Below are 26563 nucleotides of genomic sequence, written 5' to 3' on the forward strand. Positions count from 1 at the left end.
GAAAAAGATCAGATTTGTGGTTACCAGAGGCAAAGGGTGAGGCGAGGGAGAATTAGATGAAGGTAGTCAAAAGATACAAACTTCTAGTTATAATATAGAGATGTAATGTACAACATGATAAATGTAATTAACACTGCTGAATGCTATATATGAAAGTTAACAGAATAAACCTTGAGAGTTCTTAGCACAAGGAAAAAAACTTTTTTCTATTTCTTTAATTTTGTATCTATATAAGATGATGAATATTCACTAAACGTATTGTGGTAATCATTTCATGATGCATGTAAGTCAAATTATTGTGCTATACACCTTAAACTTATATAGTGCTATATGTCAATTCTATCTCAATAAAACTAGAAGAAAGAAATTAGAATGCATGTAGTAATAATTTTACAGAAATTTAAGACATTTGAAGAGAAATAATGAAAAAGAAGAACATTTAGAGCTTCACTATCTATTAACATCGAAGGAATGAGAACAAAGAATATCAGGAGAAATCTGGTAATTTTGGAAGGAAAAACATTACCAATATGAACGTACAGAAATAAGAGGATCAATAGGAAAGGCTGAGACTCTGGGGGGTAAATTAAAATAAACACGATCAGGGCAGGGACTTTGTCTTGCTTACTATTGTGTCCCAGTGTTTAGAAAGATGCCTGGTATATCAGTAGATACTTGATGAATGACTATAACTTTATTTATTTATTTATTCTCAACTTTTTGTTTTTTAAACAATTAGTTTTTGAACAGATAATACAAGCCCATGTAGAAAGTGAAAAGACACAAAATCATATACAGTGAAAAGTAAATCTCCTTCCTACTCCTTGTGTCCCAGCCACCTAATTCCTTTCCCCAGAGGCAACCATTATTATCAATTTCTTATTTATTCTTCCAGAGATATTTTATGTAAGAATAAGCATTTATATATGCTGACTCAAAAAGTATGTGCATTTAAAATGTTGGTAGCCTTGGACAAATTGCCCTCCAAAGAGGATGTACCAATCTTCAGCCCAAAATCCTCTTGTATGGGAATGCCTACTTCCCTACATTTTGTTATCAAACTTTTTACCTTTACCAATCTGGTAGACAGAAAATGGTACACAATTGTAGTTTTACTTTAATTTACATTTCTCTTAATATGAGAAAGGTTAAGCATTGTGGTAGATCGGCTAGATGATCATTCATCAAATTCATTTAATCTTCTTCCTGGGCATACATCTAGACTACATTTCCCAGCCTCCCTGGCAGTAGTTCTGGCCAAATGACTAAGTTCTAGACAATGGAGTGTGGCTGGAAGTAGAGATGAATTTTTAACCTGGCCTATAAAAGCTTCTCAAGAGCAACCTCCATCATCTCCCTTCTCTTGTCTGCTGGACAGAGGAGGACTAGAGGCTGTAGGAGCAGAGTTGCTAGATGGAAGGATCCTAAGTCTCTGAATCACATGTAGAAAGCCACCTGCTGAACACCCAAATGGACTGTATTTGAACTTCTACTATGTTAAAGCACTGATATTTTGTATACAGTAGCTAGAGTTACTCCCCACCAGCTAATATAAGCATCTTTTCAAGTGTTTAAGAACCATCTGTACTTCTTCTCCTATGTTTACATCCTTGGTCCATTTTCTATTGGTTATTGGTCTTTGCCCATTTTTATACTAGGTTGTTCATCTTTTTCATATTGATTGGTAGGGGTTCTTTATATTGTAAGGACATCAGTCCTTTCTCTGAAATTCTTCTCAGTTTGTCATTTGTTTGTTACCATGCAGAAAATTTTCATTTTCATGTAGCTGCATTTTTCAAACTTTTCTTTTATATTGATTTTGTATTATACCTAGCCAGCCCTTTCCACTTTGAGATTTTATTGTTTTATTATAAAAGCAAGCCAACCTTATTCAGAAAGGTTAGCAAATAGAGGGAAACAAACAAATACCAAAACAACCCTCAATTCTACCTCCCAACACAACTATATTATCCTTTTGACTTATTTCTTTATCATGTTTCTTTATGTATAGCACCCTGTCTTCTTTCCATAGCAACTCTCTGGGCTTAGTTTTCATGATGTAAACTTTGCTAGATGGGTGACCAACTCTCTTTGCTAAAAGAGAATTTAAACTTGTTAAAATAAATTTAACACACGAGAAAATCTTTCCTTCCCTTCATGCTGCACCAGGATTTTCAGGATGGAGAAGCAGTTGCTTGTTCTCCACAAAACCTTCATAAGGCAAGGACTGTGGCACTGGGACATGTCCTGCTCAGCTCTCTGAGGTAGTCAGTGAAAACTCCAGTTTAGAAGCTTGAAACCTAAGTGAATCATCAGGACCCTCATCCTGCAGCCACCACAGGCAGAAATCCATCATTAAGGCAAGGTCAACTGCACTCTGAGCTCCTGAGGAAAATGCAGAGAAAGGAGCCCCTAAACAACTTCATAAAATACTGAAGTTACACTTCCAGAGATTTCTCATGTCCCATCCCTACAATGGAGGTAGGTTTTAAGTAGAATGTTTCCTATTGCCATCAGGCATAAGTAGCTAGTAACAAGAATGCATCTACTTCTCTTGTCTCAACTGCCACCTCTCCTTGCCTCACACTTTGTTCCAGTCTTACAAAACTGCTCTAGCTCCCGGCATACACCACGCTCTCTCCTCGTTTCCAGCAGCCAAGATCTTTGCTCCTGTTACTCTCTCTGCCTTCACCAGCACCACCTTTCCTCCACCGTAAACCTTGCTGTCAGTCTCCTCCTCGTTTTTCCAGCCGACTGTCACATGCTCTAGAGGCTTTCCCAGGTTCCCCCAGGCTGTGTAAACTGCTCAACTTCTGGGCCCCCAATCAAAGCATGTTACCAAGCAGCTTTACCTGGATCTTTCCCTCTAGACTCCAACTTTTCAGGGCAGAGACCACCTTAATTCATCTTTGTATTTTCACTGTCTGGTATAGAGTAAGTGGTGACCTTCAGTTGAAAAAGATAAGGAGGCATTTGACTTACCTTTGGTTTTTTGGGCAGGGGTTAGGAGTACATGGATCCTTTGAGATGCATGATCCAAACTCAAACTGATGGTCTTGGAGGCCCACACAGCGAGCAATGCAGGCACTGGGGTAAGTGCGTCCATTCTGCCCACACACAGGGACAAACTGATCTGCACAGTTGCAGGGCAGACCTGAAGGGAGGAGAGTGCCTCAACAATGTGCATTTGTACGGTCCCCTTCCCCTCATGTTTCCTAATTAAGGCAAACCACTAACAAGCACGCAGAGGTCTCAGGTTAAAATACAATTTTAATAAGTCAGAAAAAAAATCCTTCCAATCTCTGACAGTGTTTTTAAAGGTGGCAAGGTTCTGAAAAGCCATTTGTCTGCATAACGACTTTCCTTTGTTCCATTTATTGCCAGCTAATTGAGGGCCTCCAGATCTTGATTCCAGGGGTAGAGACAAACAGAGCTATGGGTAGGAAAAGTAAAGAATGTTTCTCCCAATCTGGTATATAAAATCTGAAATTTAGATGTTTGATTCTGGCTTAGGGGATTTCTAGAATGTTAGAGGATAATATCAAAACCAAGACAAATAATGAAGGTTGTAAATGCGCCACATAGGTTCCTTCCATCTCCTTAGGGAGGGGGAAGAACAAGAAGGTAGTAACTTGGGAAATTATTGTGACTTGAGACTTAAGAATTTTCATGAACATCTCCTTCTGAGTCCTGTGTGGACTGGGGCACTCTCTGAGTCCCCCAGAATGTGGTATACTTTGTGGCCAGTAAAATCTCCTTAGAGTCTGCTAGCTAAACAGTCATTAATGTAATTTATCCCAGGACACGAGGGGCTACACACTACAGGGAAAAAGCATCCTGCTAGTCGTAAAGTTCAACTTCCCAAAACACTTAGATGTAAGTAAATAAATAAAAGTCTTCCGTGTACGTCCTTAGTTCATTTTTCATCCCCACATCATTTTAACTGTTTCTCTAAGCAGAATGAATTGTCCTCATCAGACCAAGCAGACAAAGGATAAAAATAAAGGACAACAACAACAGAAGAATAAAGCAGCAAAGACTGGTACTCATTAGGGTGGACAGAGGATGGGGTGGAGCTAGTCCTCCCTCTACTTCCTCATCAGTCTGCCGTTCACTTCTTACTTCTGATCTCCTTTTTATTTCCAATGGGCTGGAGATACAAGGTTGGTAAAACCCTATTCTGTTCTCTTCCTACCCCACTCCATGTGTAATACCAACTCCATGGAAGGAGAATCAAGCTGCTGGTGCAGCAGCAAGACATGGAGTAAGGGCAGCTACCTGGTTCCTCTTCACCCAGAACCAAAGGTATTTCAGATTTGGGAAAAAGCAGATACCAGCAGATGCCAGCCACTGTGCTGTTGCTGTTGACAACCGTAGCTTCTTCTCAAGAAAAGAGCATCCCATCGAGCTAGGTTTTTCACTTATTGCAGCTGGTGTGAGCATAATACCAGCAGCATAAAGCAAAGGAAAGTCAAGAAAGTCATATTCTTGACCGATTGTTCACAAAAATTCTTAAGTTTCAAAATTACAATAATTTCCTGAGTTACTTTCCTGTTTTTCCCCATCCCTAAGGGGATATGAATGGAAGGAATCTATGGAAGGCGTTTACAAACTTTGTCTTTGTCTTGCTTTTGTTATCACCCTTCAACATTCCAGAAATCTCCCAGGCGAGACTTGATACATCTAACTTCTAGATTTTATATAGTAGATTGGGAGAAACACTCTTTATTTTTTCTACCTATAGCTTTGTTTATAGGGGTCCCTACCTATATGAATTCAGTAAGACAAGGTAGGACAAGAAAGAAGGTGGTAATAAAAACATTAAAACAGAAGCAAATTTAGAAAATACATGGACACTTTAGACCATAATGGTAGGGATAAATGGGTATTTTAGCAAGTAGAAAAATGACATTTAACTAAAACCATCCCAATCACTGGCCCTGCTCTTTTTGACTCATGGAACTCTAAAAGGACCCTAAGAAACCACTTAGTTTAATGCCTTCAATTTATAGAGGAGGCAACAGATCCAGGGAGGAAAGTGCCTTGCTCTCAGGTTATGTATTAATTTTACTGTGAAAATTTGCAGTTAAGGCAAGACCAGAGAAGCTGCCTTGAAGGGAACATGAGTACAAAGGGATGAGGGCAGCTTCTGGGTGACCATGGTTACCTGTGAAGGTACGACGGTCATCTTCTGAGCTGTGCTCACTGAGACACAGGCGGGTAGAACACACCAAATTACCAGCAAAACAAGAACAGATATTGCAGTCAATATTAAAGGAAGTTCCATGACCTGAGAGAAAGAGAAATAAAATGTTGATCTATGTAATGCATTTATAAATAAATCATAAATTAAAAAATGTAATAGTTTAAAGAGCTTTAAAATAGAAATTCTTGAAAGATGACTTCTGAGTACACAAACTAGGGAGTTAAATTTGTAATACTTATAGTTTTGTATTTACCTCCCACCATACCCCTCCAAACCCCTAATGTGCTCATCTCACCAGACTGCTCCTTATTCTCTGAGAATGTTCCTGGCTACCTCTTTTGCCTCAAGTGCTCATTCCTTTCCTCCTTCTGGAACTTTATTCATCTTTCCAGGACCAGTCCTGATGCCATCTTTGGGTTGAAGACTCTCCTGATGCCCTGGCAGAAATGACTAGCTCCTTAAAGTACATACATTTGGTCTGCTCCTTTTTGTGGCTCAAATTCTCTCCCTTCTTAGCATGCAAAGCATGACCTCAATCCCTCACCCCAGTTTCAGCTCCACAAGGCACTAGTATGTTCTTTTGTAGAGAACAGGCATTTAATCAGTGAAAGCTTATGGAAGGAATGAACTTGTCTATCTTCAGATGTTTTCTGTGATTCAAGGTACATACATTACATTTTAGAATATGGACTAAGCAATGAATACCTGACTTGCTGGTCTAAGCAGAAATTTGCAAGCCCTTTTTAGCCAAGAGTACTCTTCTTAAAATAAAATCTCACCCAGAAGAGTAAAGCAAGAGGCATATGAAAGCTGAACTACTCTGGTTGATGGGTAGGGGGATGGACATAGAGGTAAGGGTAGCAGAATGAGCACGTGTAGTGGGGAACACATTCTCAAAAGTGGTATTTTTTCACAATTTTTGAGGTTATATATTGATATGAACAGTTATTAGGGTTATAAGCAAAAGATGGTTAAGGAAACAGTGAGAAAGCAAGACTCTTAGACTTTTAGAGAAGGCGATAAAGCAGGGCACCTTTTAATGTGCTCTCTCGCAACCACGAATCAACAGTGTAGTTTCCATCCCCCAGTTTGCTTTGCATGACGTCAAACTCTGAGTTTTACTTCTGGGAAAGGGGCAGAGGGGAGAGAGACTGTTGAGGAAGGGGTGGGGAGGGGTAGACCTGTGTCCTTGCCTGTGGAGGGCAAGGGCTTTGGAGTCGAATAGGCCTGGGACTGAATACTGCTTTGGTCACTTACTAGGTGGGTGACCTCTCTTACCATCAGCTTCTTTACAATAGCACCCGTATCGAAGAGCAACTGGGAGGATTTAAGGAGATAACACAGGCCAAGACTTAGCATAGTGCTTGGCACACAGTTAAGAGTTCAAGTGTTAGTTATTATTAGCTATTAGTCCCTTCTTGATGAGGCTTCTAAGAGGGTTCCTTAGAAGTCCTCATGTTCTGTATAGTTGAAAAATACTTCCCTGGAATATCTGCTTTGTAGACTTTACTTTCTGGTGAGAACCCATCCAATGTTCTCCCTACAAAATTAATATAACTAATCTCATGTTAAAAACAAAAACAGTTCAAGACTCACTTTTTCTTTTTCCTCCAACAATACAAGACTTCTGAAGGTCTATACAGTGCATCTCTATACAGTTTTCTAAGAGTCCACTTTGCCCGCATGAGCAAATTTTATAACAACCAACTTCCCCTGCAGATGATGGCACTTGGATCAGTGTCCCTTGACGGACAATAAAATCAGATGCTTCTCCCAATTTGCAACCTGTATAGACAAAATTAGCTGAGAGAGTTGGTATTGTTCTCTGATATTGTTTTATGACATTAGATACACTTCACACAAGTCTTATAGGTACTGTGTGGCCACTGAAGATTATGTAATAGAACTTTCACTGGCCAAAAGCATAACCTCTCAAACAAAAATTCCATGTTCTGTGAGATGGTGATGATTAAAGGACATGTACCTCGAAGTTAGCAATAGTTCTGTACAAAAATGCTATCAGATATGTAGTTTTTTATTTCTTTAGGCTTATCAAATGTATGTTAAAATCACAGATATTTTTAAAATGGAGTATGGCGACTGACTAGTTTTAGAATAATCTTGGTCAGAAAACTTTTAGTGATGGAATACAAGTACATCTTAAGTTCAAAGAAAAGTTGAATACTTGATTGGACTTAAGGAAAACCCATTTGTTTCCAAATTTAACAAGATTTATTATGATGCTATAGCTGATATATTATAGCATTACACAAATATTATACATGGTCTTTTGAGACATCATGCTTATTTAATCTTTTGTTCCTTTTTACTTCACACATGTTTAAAAATGTTGATTCTAACACGATAAAGAAACATTTTCAATTGGGAAATAGATAAAAGAAAGCAACTATATTCTAAAGGGACCCACAGAGAGATAAAGACCATAAAAATTCTATGGGATAAAAATTTTTCAGCCCTAAGATCATGTGCATTTCAGCACAACATTAAATTTACGAAGATAATTACACATCCGATTGAGAATGCTATTTCTCCATGTTTTAAAGGAGAGAAAAGAAAAAACACGAACAATGTGCAGTACACCTTCTCAAACATTACAGCATAGAAGACAAAGTACAAAAAGCTGGCCCAAGGGTCTTTCTTCTTTTGTTGTCAAGAACCCTATGACTCGTTATGAGAGTCTGGTTTTGGATTGAAATTAGGTTACAATCAAAATGACTATTGAAAATTACATTTGTCTTTGTCTTTTTCTGCTTACATAAATAATACATGTTGGAAAAACCTTGAACATTATAGAAAAACATAATTTAGAAAATAATCTCATTCCAAAGATAACTCCTGTGAAGAAACAGCAGAGGCACGTACTCATACCCACCCCACACCCCACCCATCTACCTCTTACCTTGAACACAAGAGTATGGAAGGCAGGGATCACCAGACGGACACCCTTTCCGGTTTACCTCACAGAGCTCATTAGCAGGGCAAGGATTTGGGTTACAGGGATGAGTCACTTCTTCTACAATGTTACCCAAAGTACTTGGTCCTGAAAAAACAAAAACAGATCAGTTTAACCAACCCAAAAGAGTAACAGAGGTCTGTAAACTGTCTGAGTTAATGACATCTGGAACAAATGGACAGCTCATGAGGACTGATTCTAGTAAGCTATTAAAATACTCGGATTCCTTGATCATTTGTGCATTTAGCATAAACATACATTCATTCATTTGTTATAAATAAATGTTATTGGGCGCCTACAATACACCTGGCAAGGTTCTAGGTACTGGAGATACAGTAGTGAACAAAATAGACAAATCTCTAACATAGAGTTTACATTCTGATCAGGAAATAGACAATAAATAGACACTGTGTGTGTGTGTGTGTGTGTGTGTGTATCTATGTAAATAAAAAGTCAGATAACAATAAATAATAAGCAGTGTAAGGGGATGGAAAGTAACAGGTATATTTTCAATAAGGTAGTCAAATAGCTTATGTCTAAGAGGGATAATTTAGCACATTTCACCATAAATGATGGTAATTTATTATGGTAAGATGGACCCTATACCATGATTATATTTCTTGTTAAACAATGACCAAGGAAGGATCTCATTTAATATACAGTCATCCCTCAGCATCTGTGGGGGATTGGTTCCAGGACCTCCATGGATACCAAAAACTGAGGATGCTCAAGTCCTTTATATAAAATGGCATACAGGGGCTTCCCTGGTGGTGCAGTGGTTGAGAGTCCGCCTGCCGATGCCGGGGACGTGGGTTCGTGCCCCGGTCCGGGAGGATCCCATATGCCGTGGAGCAGCTGGGCCCGTGAGCCATGGCCGCTGAGCCTGCGCATCCGGAGCCTGTGCTCCGCAACGGGAGAGGCCACAACAGTGAGAGGCCCGCGTACCGCAAAATAAATAAATAAATAAATAAATATATAAAACCATTAAAAAAAAAAAAAAGGCATACATAGTATTTGCATATAACCTAAGTACTCTCTCCTGTATAGTTTAAATCATCTCTAGATTATTTATTTATTTTAATTAAATTAATTTATTTATTTATTTTTGGCTGTGTTGGGTCTTCATTGCTGTGCGCGGGCTTTCTCTAGTTGCGGCGAGCGGGGCTACTCTTCGTTGTGGTGCGCGGGCTTCTCATTGCGGTGGCTTCTCTTTTTTTTTTTTTTTTTTGCGATACGCGGGCCTCTCACTGTTGTGGACTCTCCCGTTGCAGAGCACAGGCTCCGGATGCGCAGGCTCAGCGGCCGTGGCTCACGGGCCTAGCTGCTCCGCGGCATGTGGGATCTTCCCGGACCGGGGCACGAACCCGTGTCCCTTGCATCGGCAGGCGGACTCTCAACCACTGCGCCACCAGGGAAGCCCGGGGTGGCTTCTCTTGCTGTGGAGCACGGGCTCTAGGCACATGGGCTTCAGTAGTTGTGGCTCGCGGGCTCTAGAGTGCAGGCTCAGTAGTTGTGGCGCACAGGCTTAGTTGCTCCATGGCATGTGGGATCTTCCTGGACCAGGGCTCGAAACTGTGATCCTTGCATTGGCAGGCGGATTCTTAACCACTGTACCACCAGGGAAGTCTATCTCTAGATTATTTATAATACCTAATACTATGTAAATAGTTGTAAATAAAATGTAAATGCTATGTAAATAGTTGCCAGGTATACAGCAAATTCAAGTTTTGCCTTTTGGAACCTTCTGGAATTTTTCTTTTCCGAATATTTTCAATCTGCAAATGCGGAACCTGTGGATATGCAGGGCCAACTATATGTGTGATATTTAAAAAGAGTATTGAAATTTAAACAAAAGCATTTCTTTAAGTTTCCTCCCACTGAAAAAGTTTCCTTCTACACATATATTTGACTGCTCTAATAGCATCCAGGATTGTGAATACATTCATTTTGCCTACTTGATTTTAGGCCAGACTCACCCTCTAAGGCTAACAGAGGTAGAGGGCTCTTGGAGTTTATCTCATCCAGCCCAATCATTTTATAAATAGGGAAGCTGAGACTCAAAGAAGTGATCTGCCTATGATTCTAGTCTAATGCTATCTTTTTTTCTATACTGGTCACTAAGGCTAAGGGACACAGTTTGTTTGTCTTGAGAAAATATAGCAGACATTTTCTGCTATATATAGCAGGATGGCAATGGGCCCACAGATAAAAACATCTCTCCCAGTTTCCCTTACAATTAGGCGTGGTTTTCCCTTACACTAGGATATGGTGGCTAGAATTACAGTAGTCATGTTGTGACGATAAATACATGAAGTAACCTTGATGATGGAAGCCAAGCACTAAGGATGGTGGAGAAAGAAAAAGGAGGCTAGGTTCCTGATGATGGAGCCACTATAACAGCCCTGGACTATTTACTTCTGGGCTTTCTTTTGCTTCTATCTGTTCTGTCATTTGCAGTTGAACTTAATCCTCTCTAACACAGGAAAACAAAGCTAGCAGGAGCTGAACTCACTGCCTTTCCAGCTAGCCCACGGCACTAATGCCCCCTGGTGGCAGCCTAAACACTTCCCTTACCCTAACTACATGGTGTGTATGAGTTCTACTTGTTAATCCCTGGTTTCCACCACACATAGTCACCTCCTGCCAGGAAGCTTAGCTCCAGAATCCCTCAAGAAGATACCAACTTATTCTTCTAGCTCTTGGCAGGAGTATTTGGCACAGAAAAATTCCATTTTTCATGAACTAACCCAGACCATGATTCCTTACCCCCTATTTGGTGGATAAGTCCAAGCCAACACCTGGCTCAGGTCCACTGATATTCCGACGACAGAAAGCTGAAGAATCCCTAGGGGAAATTCCACTTCTTGGTCAAATCATGGCAAGGAGACGGCAATGATAAAAGGCTGGTTATCTGAGTATGCTGGCCCCTGATTCACCACTTAGAATTCCTGATTGATAACAGTTCACTACCTCCTCAGACTGATATAATAATTGCTTCTCTGTACATATTTTAAGATGGGGGGGATTGACATATACACACTACTATATATAAAACAGATAACTAATAAGGATCTATTGTATAGCACAGGGAACTCTACTCAATACTCTGTAATGTCCTATACGGGAAAAGAATCTAAAAAAGAGTATATATATGTATATGTATAACTGATTCATTTTGCTGTACACCTGAAACTAACACAACGTTGTAAATCACCTAGACTCCAATAAAAATTAAAAAAAGAAAAGAGAGAAAGATGACAATTCTTTCCTGAGCCAAAGAGGCCAAGCAAATAAGAGTCTGCAGTTGAGGTAGTATCATTAAACCACATGTTCTTAACAGAATGATACTCATCCAAAGCAAACAACAAGGGCAGAGACAGAAGGGAGAAGCCTTTGAAATTAAAAAAACCAAAGTACTTACTGAGATATGTATCCAAAGGTATACAGTTCTCCAGGTCATCTGTAGGTGACAGAAGCTCACAAATACTTTCAGCTGTGTGGTCTTCAGGGAATTTGTTCTGGTCCCCACATTTCTTCAGAATCTCCACACAATCTGATCTTGAAAAGGAAAACACACACAAATTTAGGGTTTGAGGAACTGCCTCACGTTGTCTAGCCAATATCAATTCTGTTTCAGTTTTCATAACTCAACAATGTTTCACACTTTATAGGTGTAACTATGACAAAAGAGAATAGGAGTGATAGCAGACCTTATTAAGTTGAGGAGTAAGTAATGTATTACCATATCAAAGCATGCCTAACTTTCTCCGACCTGAGATCAAAGGCCTTGCTCAAATGTTACACTCATACTTACTGTTACTACCATCAGTGTGGCTTTTCACTGTCTTTGAAAGGAAATGAACCTAGGCTAATCTGATTTGCTCTTTGCAAAATCATACATTGTCTCAGGACCTTATGCATGCTTGCTTCTTCCTTTCTTCTTCTATCACTCCCTTCCTGTCATTCTCTTTTTAAAAATCTGCTTTGTTATCAACATTAAGGTGTTTGGCCTATAACAACTGGAAAATCCACTACTTTAAAATTTTCTGTCTTCAATAGGGATTTGACATCTATAAAATTTCTGTGCTAAGAGTCTATAAATTTCCCACTTGTTGCCTCTTGCTTGTCACCCAGTAGTTACCCCTCATCTCTCCCCTACTCAGGCCACCCTCAAGTCATGTCAGAGAACAGATCCGGACCCTATTCAAGGTTGAAATAATCTGCAGTCAGTCATCAAGTGCCCAGCAGCACTGAGCCACATACCAACACCTTAAGGGCTGGATATTACCTTGGTTTTGGAAAAAAAGATGCTCGAAGAGCAGCTGACACAGATTACTATGTAGTTAATGCTTTTGGTTTCACCCACCATAGCAGCTTTCATCTTTATCTTAGATCCTTTTTTTTTTTGTCTTCCTATTTACTTTTTTAAAATTTTATTTTTTATTGGAGTATAGTTTTATTTATAATGTTGTGTTAGTTTCAGGTATAGCAAAGTGATTCAGTTATATATATATATATTCTTTTTCTTTATATATATATACATTCTTTTTCAGATACTTCTCCCTTATAGGTTATTACAAAATACTGAGTATAGTTCCTTGTGCTATACAGTAGGTCCTTGTACTTTATCCTAGATCTTAAGCAAACCATTCACAAAATGTTTTAGGAACAGGCCCTAATGACTATATTTACTAAGTCTTTCACTCATCAAACATTTTTGGAATACCTATTGCATATTAGGATTATGCTAATCCCTGAAGAGGAGAAAAAGTGGAGAGAGGAGATAAGAAAAGAGAGGTACAAAGAAGAATGAACTCCTCAAGGAGAGCAAGGTCTAACAGAATATAAAACAAGTACACAAATTAAAATATACAAATAGAATTGTGCATTGAAGATATGCAATGTTTCTTGAACTAAGTTCCATAAGAGAAGTACAAATAAAGGTCTACAGAAATTTGTAGTAAGGATAAATTACTATCAGCTGGAGAAATCTGGGAAGATTCCATAGGAATGACTGGTATTTGAGAGAGGCTAAGAAGGACAGGCAGTGGGCGAGTGGAGATGGAAGAGTATTTTCAGCAGAGGAGGAAAAGCATTTAACATGTGGGGGTGATGGGCAAAAGGAAGTGGTGGGAAAGAAAACTAAAGATAGGCTGTGAGTAGAGATCATGAAAGGTCTGAACCAAAACCAGAGAGTCATTATGATGAAAGAAACTTACTTGCAAATAATACTTCCCCGGGATTTACTATGACAAGGTTTAATCTGCAGTGAACAAGCTATTGCTTTCCACATTTCTGGCTGGCACTTTTTAATGTCAAGAACAGGTATGTTGATAAATGGCATCTTTATGCTTCCTTTCTCCCACAGCTTCATGTCATTCATGGCTCCTTGATCTGACTGAGCATTGCAACTCCTGAAAAGTTCTGTTGGTCTGAAGAGAAAAAAGTCCAGAAGGAATCAAGAGGCAATTACTTTCTACAGAGAAACAATGTGTAAAATCTTGACATGCCAATGCATCAGGAAAATCTGATTTTTTTTTTAAGGAAAGTACATACAACCTATCAAAGATTGTCAGCTTTGAATATATGAAAATTCAATGTAGACATAGACACTAGCATTAAGACTCTGATTGCAATTTTTCTTTATAATATGGATTTTTGTGAGGCAGTTAAAAACTTTAAAACACTGTGGACAGGACTATCATCTCCAACTATACCATTTCTTTCATTTCACAAAATAAATATTAAAGTCCAAGTTTTAAAAATTGAGGTATTATTTATAAAAATAAAATTTACAGATTTTATGGTTAGTTTGATGTGATTTAACAAACATGTACCTTTACACAGGCATATCCAAATCAATAAAGAAGCATTTCCATCATGTCAGAAAGTTCCTTTGTGTCCCTGTCCAGTCAATGCCCTCCCTGCTGACTGCACCCCAGAGGCCACCACCATCTGTGCTTAGATCACCGTCGATTAATTCTGCCCGTTGTAGAACTTCATATAAATGGAATCATACTATATGTATTCTTTTGGGTCTAGTGTCTTTAGCTAAATAATCTTCTTGAGATTTACTTATGTTGTTATACATATAAATTGTTCTTTTTATTGTTCAGTAGTATTCCATTAATAAATGTACCACAATTTGTTTATCTCAGTGGTTCCCAAACTTTTTGATCTCATGACTCATTTACATTCTTGAAATTATTAAGTTCTCAAAAAGTTTTTGTTTATGTGGGTTATATCCACCCCTACCCATCACACTGTAAATCAAAACTGAGAGATTTTTAAAGTACTTATTCATTTAAAATGATAATAAACCCATTACATGTTAAAGCAAAAATTAGTGAGAAGGGTAGATCTGTTTTATAGTTTTGAAAATCTATTTAATGTCTGGCTTTATAGAAGACAGCTGCATTTTCATATCTGCTCCTACATTCAATCTGTTGCTGTATCATGTCTTAAAGCAGCTGGAAAACTTCACTCTTCACTCTTTTGAGAATGTGAGTGAAATAGGCAAATAACATCTTAGTATTATTATAAAAATAGTTTTGATCTCAAGGGGTTTTGGGGGCCGCAGACCACACTTTGAGAAATGCTGGTTTATTCATTCACTGTTTTATAGACATTAAGGTTGTTTCTAGTTTTCATGTCTCTTTCCCCTGGCTATGAATGACATTTTTGGGTCATAACTTATTAAGAAACTGCCAAACTGTTTTCCAAAGTGGTCATACCATTTTACACTCTCACCAGCAATGTATGAAACTTCTAGTTGGTTTACATGCTTGTCAGTCTTCTAATTTTAACTATTTGGTATGAGGAGGCATCTCATTGGGGTTTTTATTTGCATTTTACATAACTAATGGTAATACACTTTTTCATATACTAAGTGGCTCTTTTGATGTCTTCTTTGATGAAGTGTCCTTGAAAATTTTTTGCCCATTTTTTAATTGGGTTGTTTGACTTTTTATTATGAGGCTGTGGGAGTTATTTATATATTCTGTATACAGGACCTCTGTCAAATGCACGTGTGTGTGATTGTGTGTGTGTACATGTGTAATATATTGAATATTTTTTCTCAGACTGTGGCTTATCTTTTCAAATTTTAAATGGTGTCTTTTGGTGAACAAAAATGTTTACTGTTGAACTCTAGTTCATTAATTTTTTTCTTTTATAATTAGTGTATTTTGTGTCCTGCCTACAAAATCTCTGGCTATATCAAGGCTATCAACATAGTCTCCTATTTTTTTTTTCTAGAAGCTTTTATTTTTAGCTTTTATGTTTAGTTCTACGACCCATCTTGAATTAATTTTTGTGGATGGTGTGAGATGGAGGTTAAGGTTTTATTTTTTTCATACAGATATTCAGTTGTTCCAGCATCATTTGTTGGTAAGATGTTGCTTTTTGCACTGAATTGCCTTGCTGCCTTTGTTGAAAATCAATTTATATGTGTGGGTCTATTCTTGCCTATTTTGTCATTGATCTATATGTCTAAACTTATGCCAATATTACATTGATTTAATTTCTTTTTAAAATTAAAAAAAATTTATTTATTTATTATTATATAATTTATTATTATTCTTTTTTGGCTGCACCACACGTCTTGTGGGATCTTAGGTTCCTTGACCAGGGACTGAACCTGGGCCCTCGGCAGTGAAAGCACAGAGTCCTAACCACTGGACCACCAGGGAATTGCTACATTGACTTAATTTCTATTGCTTTATAATAAGTCTTGAAATCATGTACTGTAAGTTCTCCAAATTTATTCCTTAAAAAAATTGTTTTAGCTCTTCTAGGTTATTTGTCTTTTCATATGAATTTTAGAATTAGTCTGGCACTTTCTATTTTAAAAAGCTGGTTGGGATTTTGATTGAGATTGCACGGAATCTAGAGATTGGTTTCAGGAGAATTAACATCTTAACAATATTGAGTCTTCTAATCCATGAACATGGTACTTCTCTCCATTTAACTTCTCTCTTCAAAGTTTTCTGGCTCCTAGTGTAGAGTTCTTGCACATCTTTTGTTAATCTCTAAGTATTTCATATTTTTGATGCAATTGTGTAAATTTTTTTTTATAAATTTCATTTTCTAATTGTTTGTTGCTAATATTCAGAAATACAATTGGCTTTTGTATGTTAAAGTTGTACCCTGTGACTTTGTTAAATTCAAGGATTTAAGGGGAGCTTGTATGCAGATTGTTGGGGCATCTCCTTTTGTGGTTCCCTCCTTTCTGGGATTTTCCAATTTCATATCCAGCCACTCTGGCAGCCCCAAACTGTGATCTCTTAACTCCTCAGCCCAAGACTGCTGCTTTTTGCTTGAATTCTATATGCCATGCCAGGGGACTGAGAGTGCCCATGAAGAAAAAACTGGATAAATGTGGCCCCCACTCAGTGTGGCTTCTATCTTTCATGAGATGTACTTCCTCCTGCTTTTGGTCACTCTCAAATGGCTTCAAAACAATTATGTTTTTATATTTTGTGCAGAGCTCATAATTGGTACTGACAGGAATGGCAGTCTGATACAAACTGCTCCACCATTACCAGAAGCTAGAACTATGTGCAAATTTAACTTGAAACATTTCATAGACTTCAAATTTGCTCAACCTCTAAGCCAGGTCCTTATTGGCTAACACTAGTTGTGAAGATATCTCAATTTTCTTACTCAAAATAATAATCTGAATACTTTTAAGAGGATCGGATGTGTGTTAGCTTGAGGTGAGTATCCTCTGAACTTCCTTCTGCCTCAACTGAATGATTCTCTTCCTTTTTGTGTTCTTGATCTCTGGGCTGCAGCTCATAAAACCAGCCAGTCCCCTTTTCTTTAGAAACTCTCCCTCTCTGGCTTCTCTGATATGGCATTCTCTATGCTTCTGGATGCCCTTTTTCTGTTTTCTTCATTGCTTCTTCAGCCATTAATTCAGTTCTTGGCCCTTATTTTTCATACCTTAACTGATATCTCAGGGAAACACCTATTCAAATTGCTTCTGTAAAGAAAGTTTTTGTATGAAATAGGGGACTCACTGAGTGGGAACTTCAACCAATCTGAAGGTCTTTCAAAACAAATTGTCCGGGCTTCCCTGGTGGCGCAGTGGTTAAGAGTCTGCCTGCCGTTGCAGGGGACACGGGTTCGTGCCCCGGTCTGGGAAGATCCCACATGCCGCGGAGCGGCTGGGCCCATGAGCCATGGCCGCTGAGCCTGCGCGTCCTGAGCCTGTGCTCCGCAGCAGGAGAGGCCGCAACAGTGAGAGGCCCGCGTACCACAAAAACAAAAACAAAAAAACAAAAAAAACACAAATTGTCCGTAAGAGGGCATTTGGATGAGCAAATTGCTCACAGTGTTTTATTCTGCAGTGAATTATTTCCACTGGTGGTGCAGCAGAAGGGAGCGGGGAAGAATGGTAGACTGAAGGCAGAGGAGACTCTTTGAGTTCTAGAAGTTTGAAGTATCATGAGATTAGAAGGGACTTTGTTACAGTGCTTCCTTTCCCAGGGGTGATTTACAAGATAGAATATAGCATTTAAAGATGAAATGATAAAGGTATACTACTTCCTTTTAACTTAGCAGGAACAAAATCAGAGTAAAATGATCTTTTCACTTATTTAAAAACAAGGCAATTAATGATAAAATACTTCTATTCCACATATAGTAATTTGCTCCTACCTGTTGTTAAAATTAGTACAGTAGGTAAGATTTCTACAGCCCAACTGGCAAGGTTCCCGAACATCTGCTAAACAGGTCAACATGGACACTTCCACTGGATTATATTCACAAAAGCGATCAAACTCTTGCCAACTCTGTGTATTGCCCCAGCTCATGCTATAAAGTTTAGTGCACAGTTCCCTGAAACAAAAGAACAAATGAAGAAACGTACAGATGAGCCAAATGAATAAATATTTGATTTGCATAAAACGTGAACTCTATGAACTGTACTTTAGAACATAAACGAAAAAAAAAGTACAAAAACCAAAAGACTAAGATCTATCTTCTAGAATTTAGAGCCTGAAAAAGTCATCTTTTATATGAAAAAGTTAGCTTTATTATCCATCTCTTTCCTTTTTGCTATGGTTTCTAGAAAGTTCAGTGCTAAATTTAATGTTTAATTATAGTATTGTACATCCTTATTCTTGGCACAATTATTCCCCTTTATATTTCTGATCTCTCTTTTACCTTTACTTGAAGTAAGGTAAAGCATATGGTGTTGCCTCCACAAAGATATAGTCCACTATATTTATACTTCAATCACAGGAGGCAAAACTGTGACATGATCCTCAGACTCCTTTTTTTTTTTTTTTTTTTTTTGGGGTGTGGGGGCCTCACTCTTTTGGCCTCTCCCCTTTCGGAGCACAGGCTCCGGACGCAGGCTCAGCGGACATGGCTCAGGGGCCCAGCCGCTCCGCGGCACGTGGGATCTTCCCGGACCGGGGCACGAACCCGCGTCCCCTGCACTGGCAGGCGGACTCTCAACCACTGCGCCACCAGGGAAGCCCCAGACTCCTTTTAAAAAGCATTATAGACTTAGGGTTCACTGGATTCTCCCTGAAAAAGTATCCCCAAGCCACTTACATTCCTTAAGATATACCAAGATAGCCTACATGTAAAGGTTTTATGAATTCCAAAGCTGCTATAAACTATTGTATATAGTAATATATACTATATATATATATATATATATACACTATTGTAGTATGTATGCATTTTTATTTCAGTACTCGATGATTATAAAGCAACTTCAGTGCATATATAAAGCTAAAATAACATCAGTATCATTTCCAAAGTGCTTTCACACATTATATTCATTAGTTTAATTTTTAACATTTATAAATGTAATAAAAGTGTCAAAAAAAAGTAACACATAATATAAAATTTTAATACTACCGGAATATGCAAAATCACAAGTAGAAATTCTCCACCCCTGTCACATTTTGACTCTCATAATTACCCCTATGAGGAGGGTATCTTTACTTTTATAAGTTTGCTCATTCACTCTACCAGCATTTATTGAGTGCCTGTTTTGTGTGAGGCCCTGTTGAAGGCACTGGAAATGCAGTGGTGAATAAAAGAGACAAAGTCCCTGCTCTCAATTGAGCTTACACATGATGGGGATGAGAAAGCTGATATCAAGATCCATTAGGTAGGGACTTCGCTGGAGGTGCAGTGGTTGAGAGTCTGCCTGCCAATGCAGGGGACACAGGTTTGAGCCCTGGTCCAGGAAGATCCCACATGCCGCGGTGCAACTAAGCCTGTGCACCACAACTACTGAGCCTGTGCTCTAGAGCCCGTGAGCCACAACTACTGAGCCCACGTGCCACAACTACTGAGCCTCTGTGCCTAGAGCCTGTGCTCCGCAACAAGAGAAGCCACAGCAATGAGAAACCCGCGCACCGCAACAAAGAAGCCCAGCTTGCCACAACTAGAGAAAGCCTGCACGCAGCAACTAAGACCCAACGCAGCCATAAAAAAAAAAAAAAAAAAAAAATCCATTAGGTACCTTGATCTGGAAATCAGTCCTTTCTTTAGTCCTAACTTTCTGAATGACCTTGGACAGATTGTTTAACATCTCAGAGTTAGTTTTCTATATATATACAAGAATTATACAAATTGACATCAGTCATAAGATGATACCAGTCATCTTGTAAGGTTTCATGAGGATGAAACAAGATGAAAGTGAAAGCATTCAGTAAACCATAAAACCTTACATCAAGGTAAGAGGTGCCACGTTTCTTACTGAAATTCTTCTGGGATGACACAGCCAGTCCTATCTCCAGTGACTACAGGGCATAAACTCTTTTGTAGACATTCAAAGAAGTACTCAGCATCCCTCCCATATGTACATTTATTAATTCCTATCAGCAATACAATTTCCTGAATTATAGGGCCAACTTAACTTCTCTTTTAGCCCTTCTGTTAATTTTCTTTGGATGTTTTCCAGATTTTTTCATATCTTTGATAAAGTCTGATGAGCTATTCTAGGCACAAGTTTTTGCTAAAGTCCATCCAGTTTAGAAACCAGAGGAAAGATCGTTTCACTCCTCGTATGTCATATTCATTTCAGGATATTCTAGTAATATGTGGTACCTTTTCACCCAAAATATCTCTAATAAAGCAAACTTCTGTTTTGCCTATGTTAAACCTTTACCTTATCTCCATTTATTCTTATCTCTAGATTGTGTTTCCTCCAACCTACACAAACAGTATTGCCAATTTTTTATCCCTAAGTGTATCATCCAAATGAATGCCAATACACTGCTGTCTAACTTTGGATATAAGTGCCAGCCCAGGTTATTCACCAACACATGCAAAAAGTTGATTAAGTTCAAAGTTTCACAATTTAACAAAAAGAATATCCCTTAGATGTCTGGTCAAAACATCTCCTAAATTGTAAGCTTACTTGACGATAACCTCGAGGGTAGAATTCATATTGCATCATCTTTAAATATTTATTGCCCTGCCAATGCTAAACCTCCACACCGCAAAACCTCCACACCGCTACATTGCTTTTAGCTCAACGTACAAAAACAATGTTCTATATATACATCATGCTCAATAAATATCTGCTGGATGAAAGAATGATTTTATATCTTCTAGACTCTTAAGACTACACAGTGCAAGAACATAACACACATTTGCTAGACTTAAATTCATTAATTAAAATGCTATTTTCTACTGTTTTTAATAAAGGAAAATGAGGTACTGACCTACACGTTGAAGTGTTTGCTTTAGAACAACAGTGCAATTTAGCGCCATCAAGGCCTGTAGAGGGAGGAGGGTGTACAGTGACTCCAGGGTGAACAGATTGTGAGCTTTCAAGAAAACACTGCCAAAGTGGATCCTGAGGCAAAGGCTGGGTCTTACAACCCTCGATGAGGCCATCAACAATCTCCATTTCTGTTTTCTTAGACATCAGAATTCTCTTGCAGGCATTTTGGCAAGCATGATCTTCAGCTCTGTCACAGCAATATAAACCTACATTTTCAGAATATAAGTGGCTTAATTAGCTGGTTTTATGTCATGCATTGCTCAGACAGAAGGACCCAGTGGTGTACTGGAACCTGTCACTACTCTTGAGTCATGTCAATTTCTCCAGTATACTAAGCCTACCAAATTCTCTCTCCATTACTTTGCAATATAGCAAATAAGTGAAAAGCTAAAGGTAGACTAGGTATTTATTCCCAGATTCACCACTGTGCCCAATCATGGGATCTCCAGCACTATTCCTAGATAAATGAAAGGTCCTCTTACACCTAAGAGGTCCTTACATGCAAGGCATTTTATGTTCCTGGAAAGGGTATTGTAGATCAAACTGGAATTATTTCATGCTAGAAACAGCTACCTAAAAGGGATTATGTTCTTGACATAACGAGAAAGATGACTAATTTTAATAGCAATAACCGCAAATACTGTATTTCATTATATTCTGGGATATAAAGCTTTTACAAATCTGTGCAAATGAATTAATCTAAGTAGTAATTTAAATAATACAATTAAAAACTCTGACAAGATATCAGTTTGCTTCTGCCCTTACTTTTCTATAAAAAATCAGAAAGCAAGAGAACACTTTCAACAAGTCTATAGGATTCAGAGGGCTTCTTTGAAGTAGTTTTCTTAGGAGTTTGACTTCTTAAGAAGCTTATTCAGGCATATCTGTTATCTGTCTGTAGCTTTCTTTTCCGGATTTCCTATGTATTAGCACAGACATTTGAGATGGTTGTTCTACCCTTAAAACATTTTTCTGCCTTTTTTTTTTTTTTTTTTTTTTGAGCTGCTATCTGTCAACATTGCTTCAGCAGCACCTCTCTATAGCCTAAATGTCAGTGAAGACAGATCTGCCTTTAAAATGAATGAAGGTTATTATGGCAAATGCTTCACCCTCTCATTTTCATCACACAACCACACAAATGTCATAAGCCTTAGAGTTCTGCTTTAGATTCTGGCCAAACAAGGCACATAGCACTGCTTCTGAGTTTACAAAAACAAGTCGTTCAATATCCCAATGTAAATCAAAACATTGGCATCTGGCTTCTGAGTCTTACAAGTCTCTTGCCAGTTTTGCTTAATTAGTCAGTTCTTGAAGTCTGATCATCTCTAAATGAACAAAGTGGATTATAGGCTTTCCAAAGCTGAGATTTTGAAGACCCCATAACATGCAAGTTCATTAGGAGGCCCTAATTTTTTAAAAGTATCAGGATCTCATTTATATTGATGTTTTTATTATAAAAGTAATAAATTTCATTGGTAAAATTCAAACATTACACATCCATATAATGTGGAATAGGTATATAACTAAAAATGTACCTTACTATACACATTTAGTTCTGACACTTGCTTTTTTTTTGCTTATTACATCTTGGACTTCTATAAACATACATCTTTTTTTTTTTTGTATTGAAGTATAGTTGATTTACAATATTGTGTTAGTTTCACATGCACAGCAAAGTAATTCGGTTATACATATATATGTTGGGTTTTTTTATTCTTTTCCATATGTTGTCACAAGATATTCAATATAGCTCCCTGTGCTATACAGTAAATCTTTGTTGTTTACCTATTTTGTATGTGGTAGTGTACATCTTAATCCATACTTCTAATTTATCCCTCACCCCACCCCCCTTCCCCCTTGGTAACCATAAGTTTGTTTTCTATGTCTGTGAGTCTATCTGTTTTGTAAAAAGTTCATTTGTATTATTTTTCAGATTCCACATATAAGTGATATCATTTAGTATTTGTCTTTGTCTGACTTACTTCACTTAGTATGATAATCTCCACTCCATCCATGTTACAGCAAATGGTATTATTTCATTCTTTTTTATGGCTGAGTAATATATTCCATTGTGTGTGTGTGTGTGTGTGTATGTCACATCTTCTTTATCCATTCATCTGTTGATGAACACTTGGGTTGTTTCCATTCCTTGGCTATTTTTTTTTTAAATAAATCTTATTTAATTATTTTTGGCTGCATTTGGTCTTCGTTGCTGCGCATGGGCTTTCTCTAGTTGCGGCGAGCAGGGGCTACTCTTCGTTGCGGTACACGGACTTCTCAATGTGGTGGCTTCTCTTGTTGTTGAGCACGGGCTCTAGGTGTGGGGGCTTCAGTAGTTGTGCCACGAGGGCTTCAGCAGTTGTGGCTCGTGGGCTCTAGAGCACAGGCTCAGTAGTTGTGGCACATGGGCTTAGTTGCTCTGCAGCACGTGGGATCTTCCCGGACAAGGGCTCGAACCTGTGTCCCCTGCATTGTCAGGCGGATTCTTAACCACTGTGCCACCAGGGAAGCCCCATGCTTCGGTTATTGTAAACAGTGCTGCTATGAACATTGGGGTGCATGTATCTTTTTAAATTAGTTTTTATCTTTTCCAGAAATATACCCAAGAGTGGGATTGATGGATCATATGGTAACTTTATTTGTAGTTTTTTAAGGAACCTCCATACTGTTCTCCATAGTGGCTGTACCAATTTACATTCCCACCAACAGTGTCAGTGGGCTCCCTTTTCTCCACACCCTCTTCAGCATTTATTTGTAGACTTTTTGATGACAGCCATTCTGACTAGTGTGAGGTGTAGTTCTTTTCCTTCTCTCATTGTAGTTTTCTTTTTTTTATTTATTTTTAAAATTTACTTTTGAATTTTATTTCTTTATACAGCAGGTTCTTACTAGTTATCCATTTTATACATAATAGTGTATGTATGTCAATCCCAATCTCCCAATTCATCACACTATCCCCCATCCCCCGCCACTTTCCCCCCTTGGTGTCCATACGTTTGTTCTCTACATCTGTGACTCTATTTCTGCCCTGCAAACCAGTTCTTCTGTACCATTTTGCTAGGTTCCACATACATGTGTTAATATACAATATTTGTTTTTCTCTTTCTGACTTATTTCACTCAGTATGACAGTCTCTAGATCCCTCCATGTCTCTACAAATGACCCAATTTCATTCCTTTTTACGGCTGAGTAATATTCCATTGTATATATGTACCACATCTTCTTTATCCATTTGTCTGTCGATGGGCATTTAGGTTGCTTCCATGAGCTTGTTATTGTATATAGTGCTGCAATGAACATTGGGGTGCATGTGTCTTTTTGAATTAAGGTTTTCTCTGGGTATATGACCAGTAGTGGGATTGCTGGGTCATATGGTAATTCTATTTTTAGTTTTTTAAGGAACCTCCATACTGTTCTCCATAGTGGCTGTATCAACTTACATTCCCACCAACAGTGCAAGAGGGTTCCCTTTTCTCCACACCCTCTCCAGCATTTGTTGTTTGTAGATTTTCTGATGATGCCCATTCTAACTGGTGTGAGGTGATACCTCATTATAGTTTTGATTTGCATTTCTCTAATAATTAGTGATGTTGAGCAGCTTTTTTTTCTTTTTTTTTTCGGTATGTGAGCCTCTCACTGTTGTGGCCTCTCCCGTTGCGGAGCACAGGCTCCGGACGCGCAGGCTCAGCAGCCATGGCTCACGGGCCCAGCCGCTCCGCGGCATGGGGAATCTTCCCAGACTGGGGCATGAATCCGTGTCCCCTGCATCAGCAGGCGGACTCTCAACCACTGCGCCACCAGGGAAGCCCCTGAGCAGCTTTTCATGTGCTTCCTTGCCATCTTTATGTCTTCTTTGGAGAAATGTCTATTTAGGTTTTTAGCCCATTTTTGGATTGAGTTTTTTTTAAATATTGAGCTGCATGAGCTGTTTATATATTTTGGAGATTAATCCTTTGTCCGTTGATTTGTTTGCAAATATTTTCTCCCATTCTGAGAGTTTTTTCATCTTGTTTGTAGTTTCCTTTGTGCAAAAGCTTTTAGGTTTCATTAGATCCCATTTGTTTATTTTTGCTTTTATTTCCATTACTCTAGGAGGTGGATCAAAAAAGATCTTCCTGTGATTTATGTAAAAGAGTGTTCTTCCTATGTTTTCCTCTAAGAGTTTTAGAGTGCCCAGTCTTACATTTAGGTCTCTAATCCATTTTGAGTTTATTTTTGTGTATGGTGTTAGGGAGTGTTCTAATTTCATTCTTTCACATGTAGCTGTCCAGTTTTCCCAGCACCACTTATTGAAGAGACTGTCTTTTCTCCATTGTATATCCTTGCCTCCTTTGTCATAGATTAGTTGACCACAGGTGCGTGGGTTTATCTCTGGGCTTTCTATTCTGTTCCATTGATCTATATTTCTGTTTTTGTGCCAGTACCATATTGTCTTGATTACTGTAGCTATGTAGTATAGTCTGAAGTCAGGGAGCCTGATTCCTCCAGATCCGTTTTCTTCCCTCAGTACTGCTTTGGCTATTTGGGGTCTTTTGTGTCTCCATACAAATTTTAAGATTTTTTGTTCTAGTTCTGTAAAAAATGCCATTGGTAATTTGATAGGGATTGCACTGAATCTGTAGATTGCTTTGGGTAGTATAGTCACGTTCACAATATTGATTCTTCCAATCCAAGAACATGGTATATTTCTCCATCTGTTTGTATCATCTTTAATTTCTTTCATCAGTGTCTCACAGTTTTCTGCATACAGGTCTTTTGTCTCCCTAGGTAGGTTTATTCCTAGGTATTTTATTCCTTTTGTTGCAATGGTAAATGGGAGTGTTTTCTTAATTTCTCTTTCAGATTTTTCATCATTAGTGTACAGGAATGCAAGAGATTTCTGTGCATTAATTTTTTCTTTTTTCTGAATTTTTGAGTTTTTTAAAATATATATCAGGTTCTTATTAGTTATGTGCATTAATTTTGTATCCTGAAACTTTACCAAATTCATTGATTAGCTCTAGTAGTTTTCTGGTGGCATCTTTAGGATTCTCTGTGTATAGTATCATGTCATCTGCAAACAGTGACAGCTTTACTTCTTCTTTTCCAATTGGTATTCCTTTTATTTCTTTTTCTTCTCTGATTGCCGTGGCTAGGACTTCCAAAACTATGCTTAGTAATAGTGGCGAGAGTGGACATCCTTGTCTTCTTCCTGACGTTAGAGGAAATGTTTTCAGTTTTTCAACACTGAGAATGATGTTTGCTGTGGGTTTGTCATATATGGCCTTTATTATGTTGATGTAGGTTCCCTCTATGCCCACTTGCTGGAGAGTTTTTATCATCAACGGGTGTTGAATTTTGTCAAAAGCTTTTTTCTGCATCTATTGAGATGATCATATGGTTTTTATTCTTCAGTTTGTTAATATGGTTATCACATTGATTGATGTGCATATATTGAAGAATCCTTGCATCCCTGGGATAAATCCCACTTGATCATGGTGTATGACCCCTTTAATGTGTTGTTGGATTCTGTTTGCTAGTATTTTGTTGAGGATTTTTGCATCTATATTCATCAGTGATATTGGTCTATAATTTTTTTTTGTAGTATCTTAGTCTGTTTTTTTTTTTTGTTTTTTTTTTTTTT

The 26563-nt window shown here is 38.2% G+C and overlaps 1 protein-coding gene across 5 annotated transcripts in view; it reads right to left on the minus strand.

Annotated features, from left to right (window-relative positions):
- Positions 1 to 26563, minus strand: part of RECK (reversion inducing cysteine rich protein with kazal motifs) — a 73480-nt gene that overhangs the window by 9275 nt on the left and 37642 nt on the right. For all 5 annotated transcript variants that reach the window (XM_027105524.1, XM_027105525.1, XM_027105523.1 and 2 more), the window contains 8 exons: positions 20879 to 21146; positions 17844 to 18023; positions 13400 to 13612; positions 11602 to 11738; positions 8127 to 8267; positions 6803 to 6991; positions 5168 to 5290; positions 2983 to 3154 (listed from right to left, as the gene is read on the minus strand). In XM_027105524.1, coding sequence (XP_026961325.1) covers positions 2983 to 3154; positions 5168 to 5290; positions 6803 to 6991; positions 8127 to 8267; positions 11602 to 11738; positions 13400 to 13612; positions 17844 to 18023; positions 20879 to 21146 — 1423 coding nt within the window. The remainder of the gene's footprint in view (positions 1 to 2982; positions 3155 to 5167; positions 5291 to 6802; positions 6992 to 8126; positions 8268 to 11601; positions 11739 to 13399; positions 13613 to 17843; positions 18024 to 20878; positions 21147 to 26563) is intronic.

The sequence above is a fragment of the Aethalodelphis obliquidens genome, unplaced genomic scaffold (genome assembly GCF_003676395.1).
Source record: "Aethalodelphis obliquidens isolate GAN/ISIS:26980383/991018 unplaced genomic scaffold, ASM367639v1 scaffold7, whole genome shotgun sequence".
Taxonomy (NCBI): domain Eukaryota; kingdom Metazoa; phylum Chordata; class Mammalia; order Artiodactyla; family Delphinidae; genus Aethalodelphis; species Aethalodelphis obliquidens.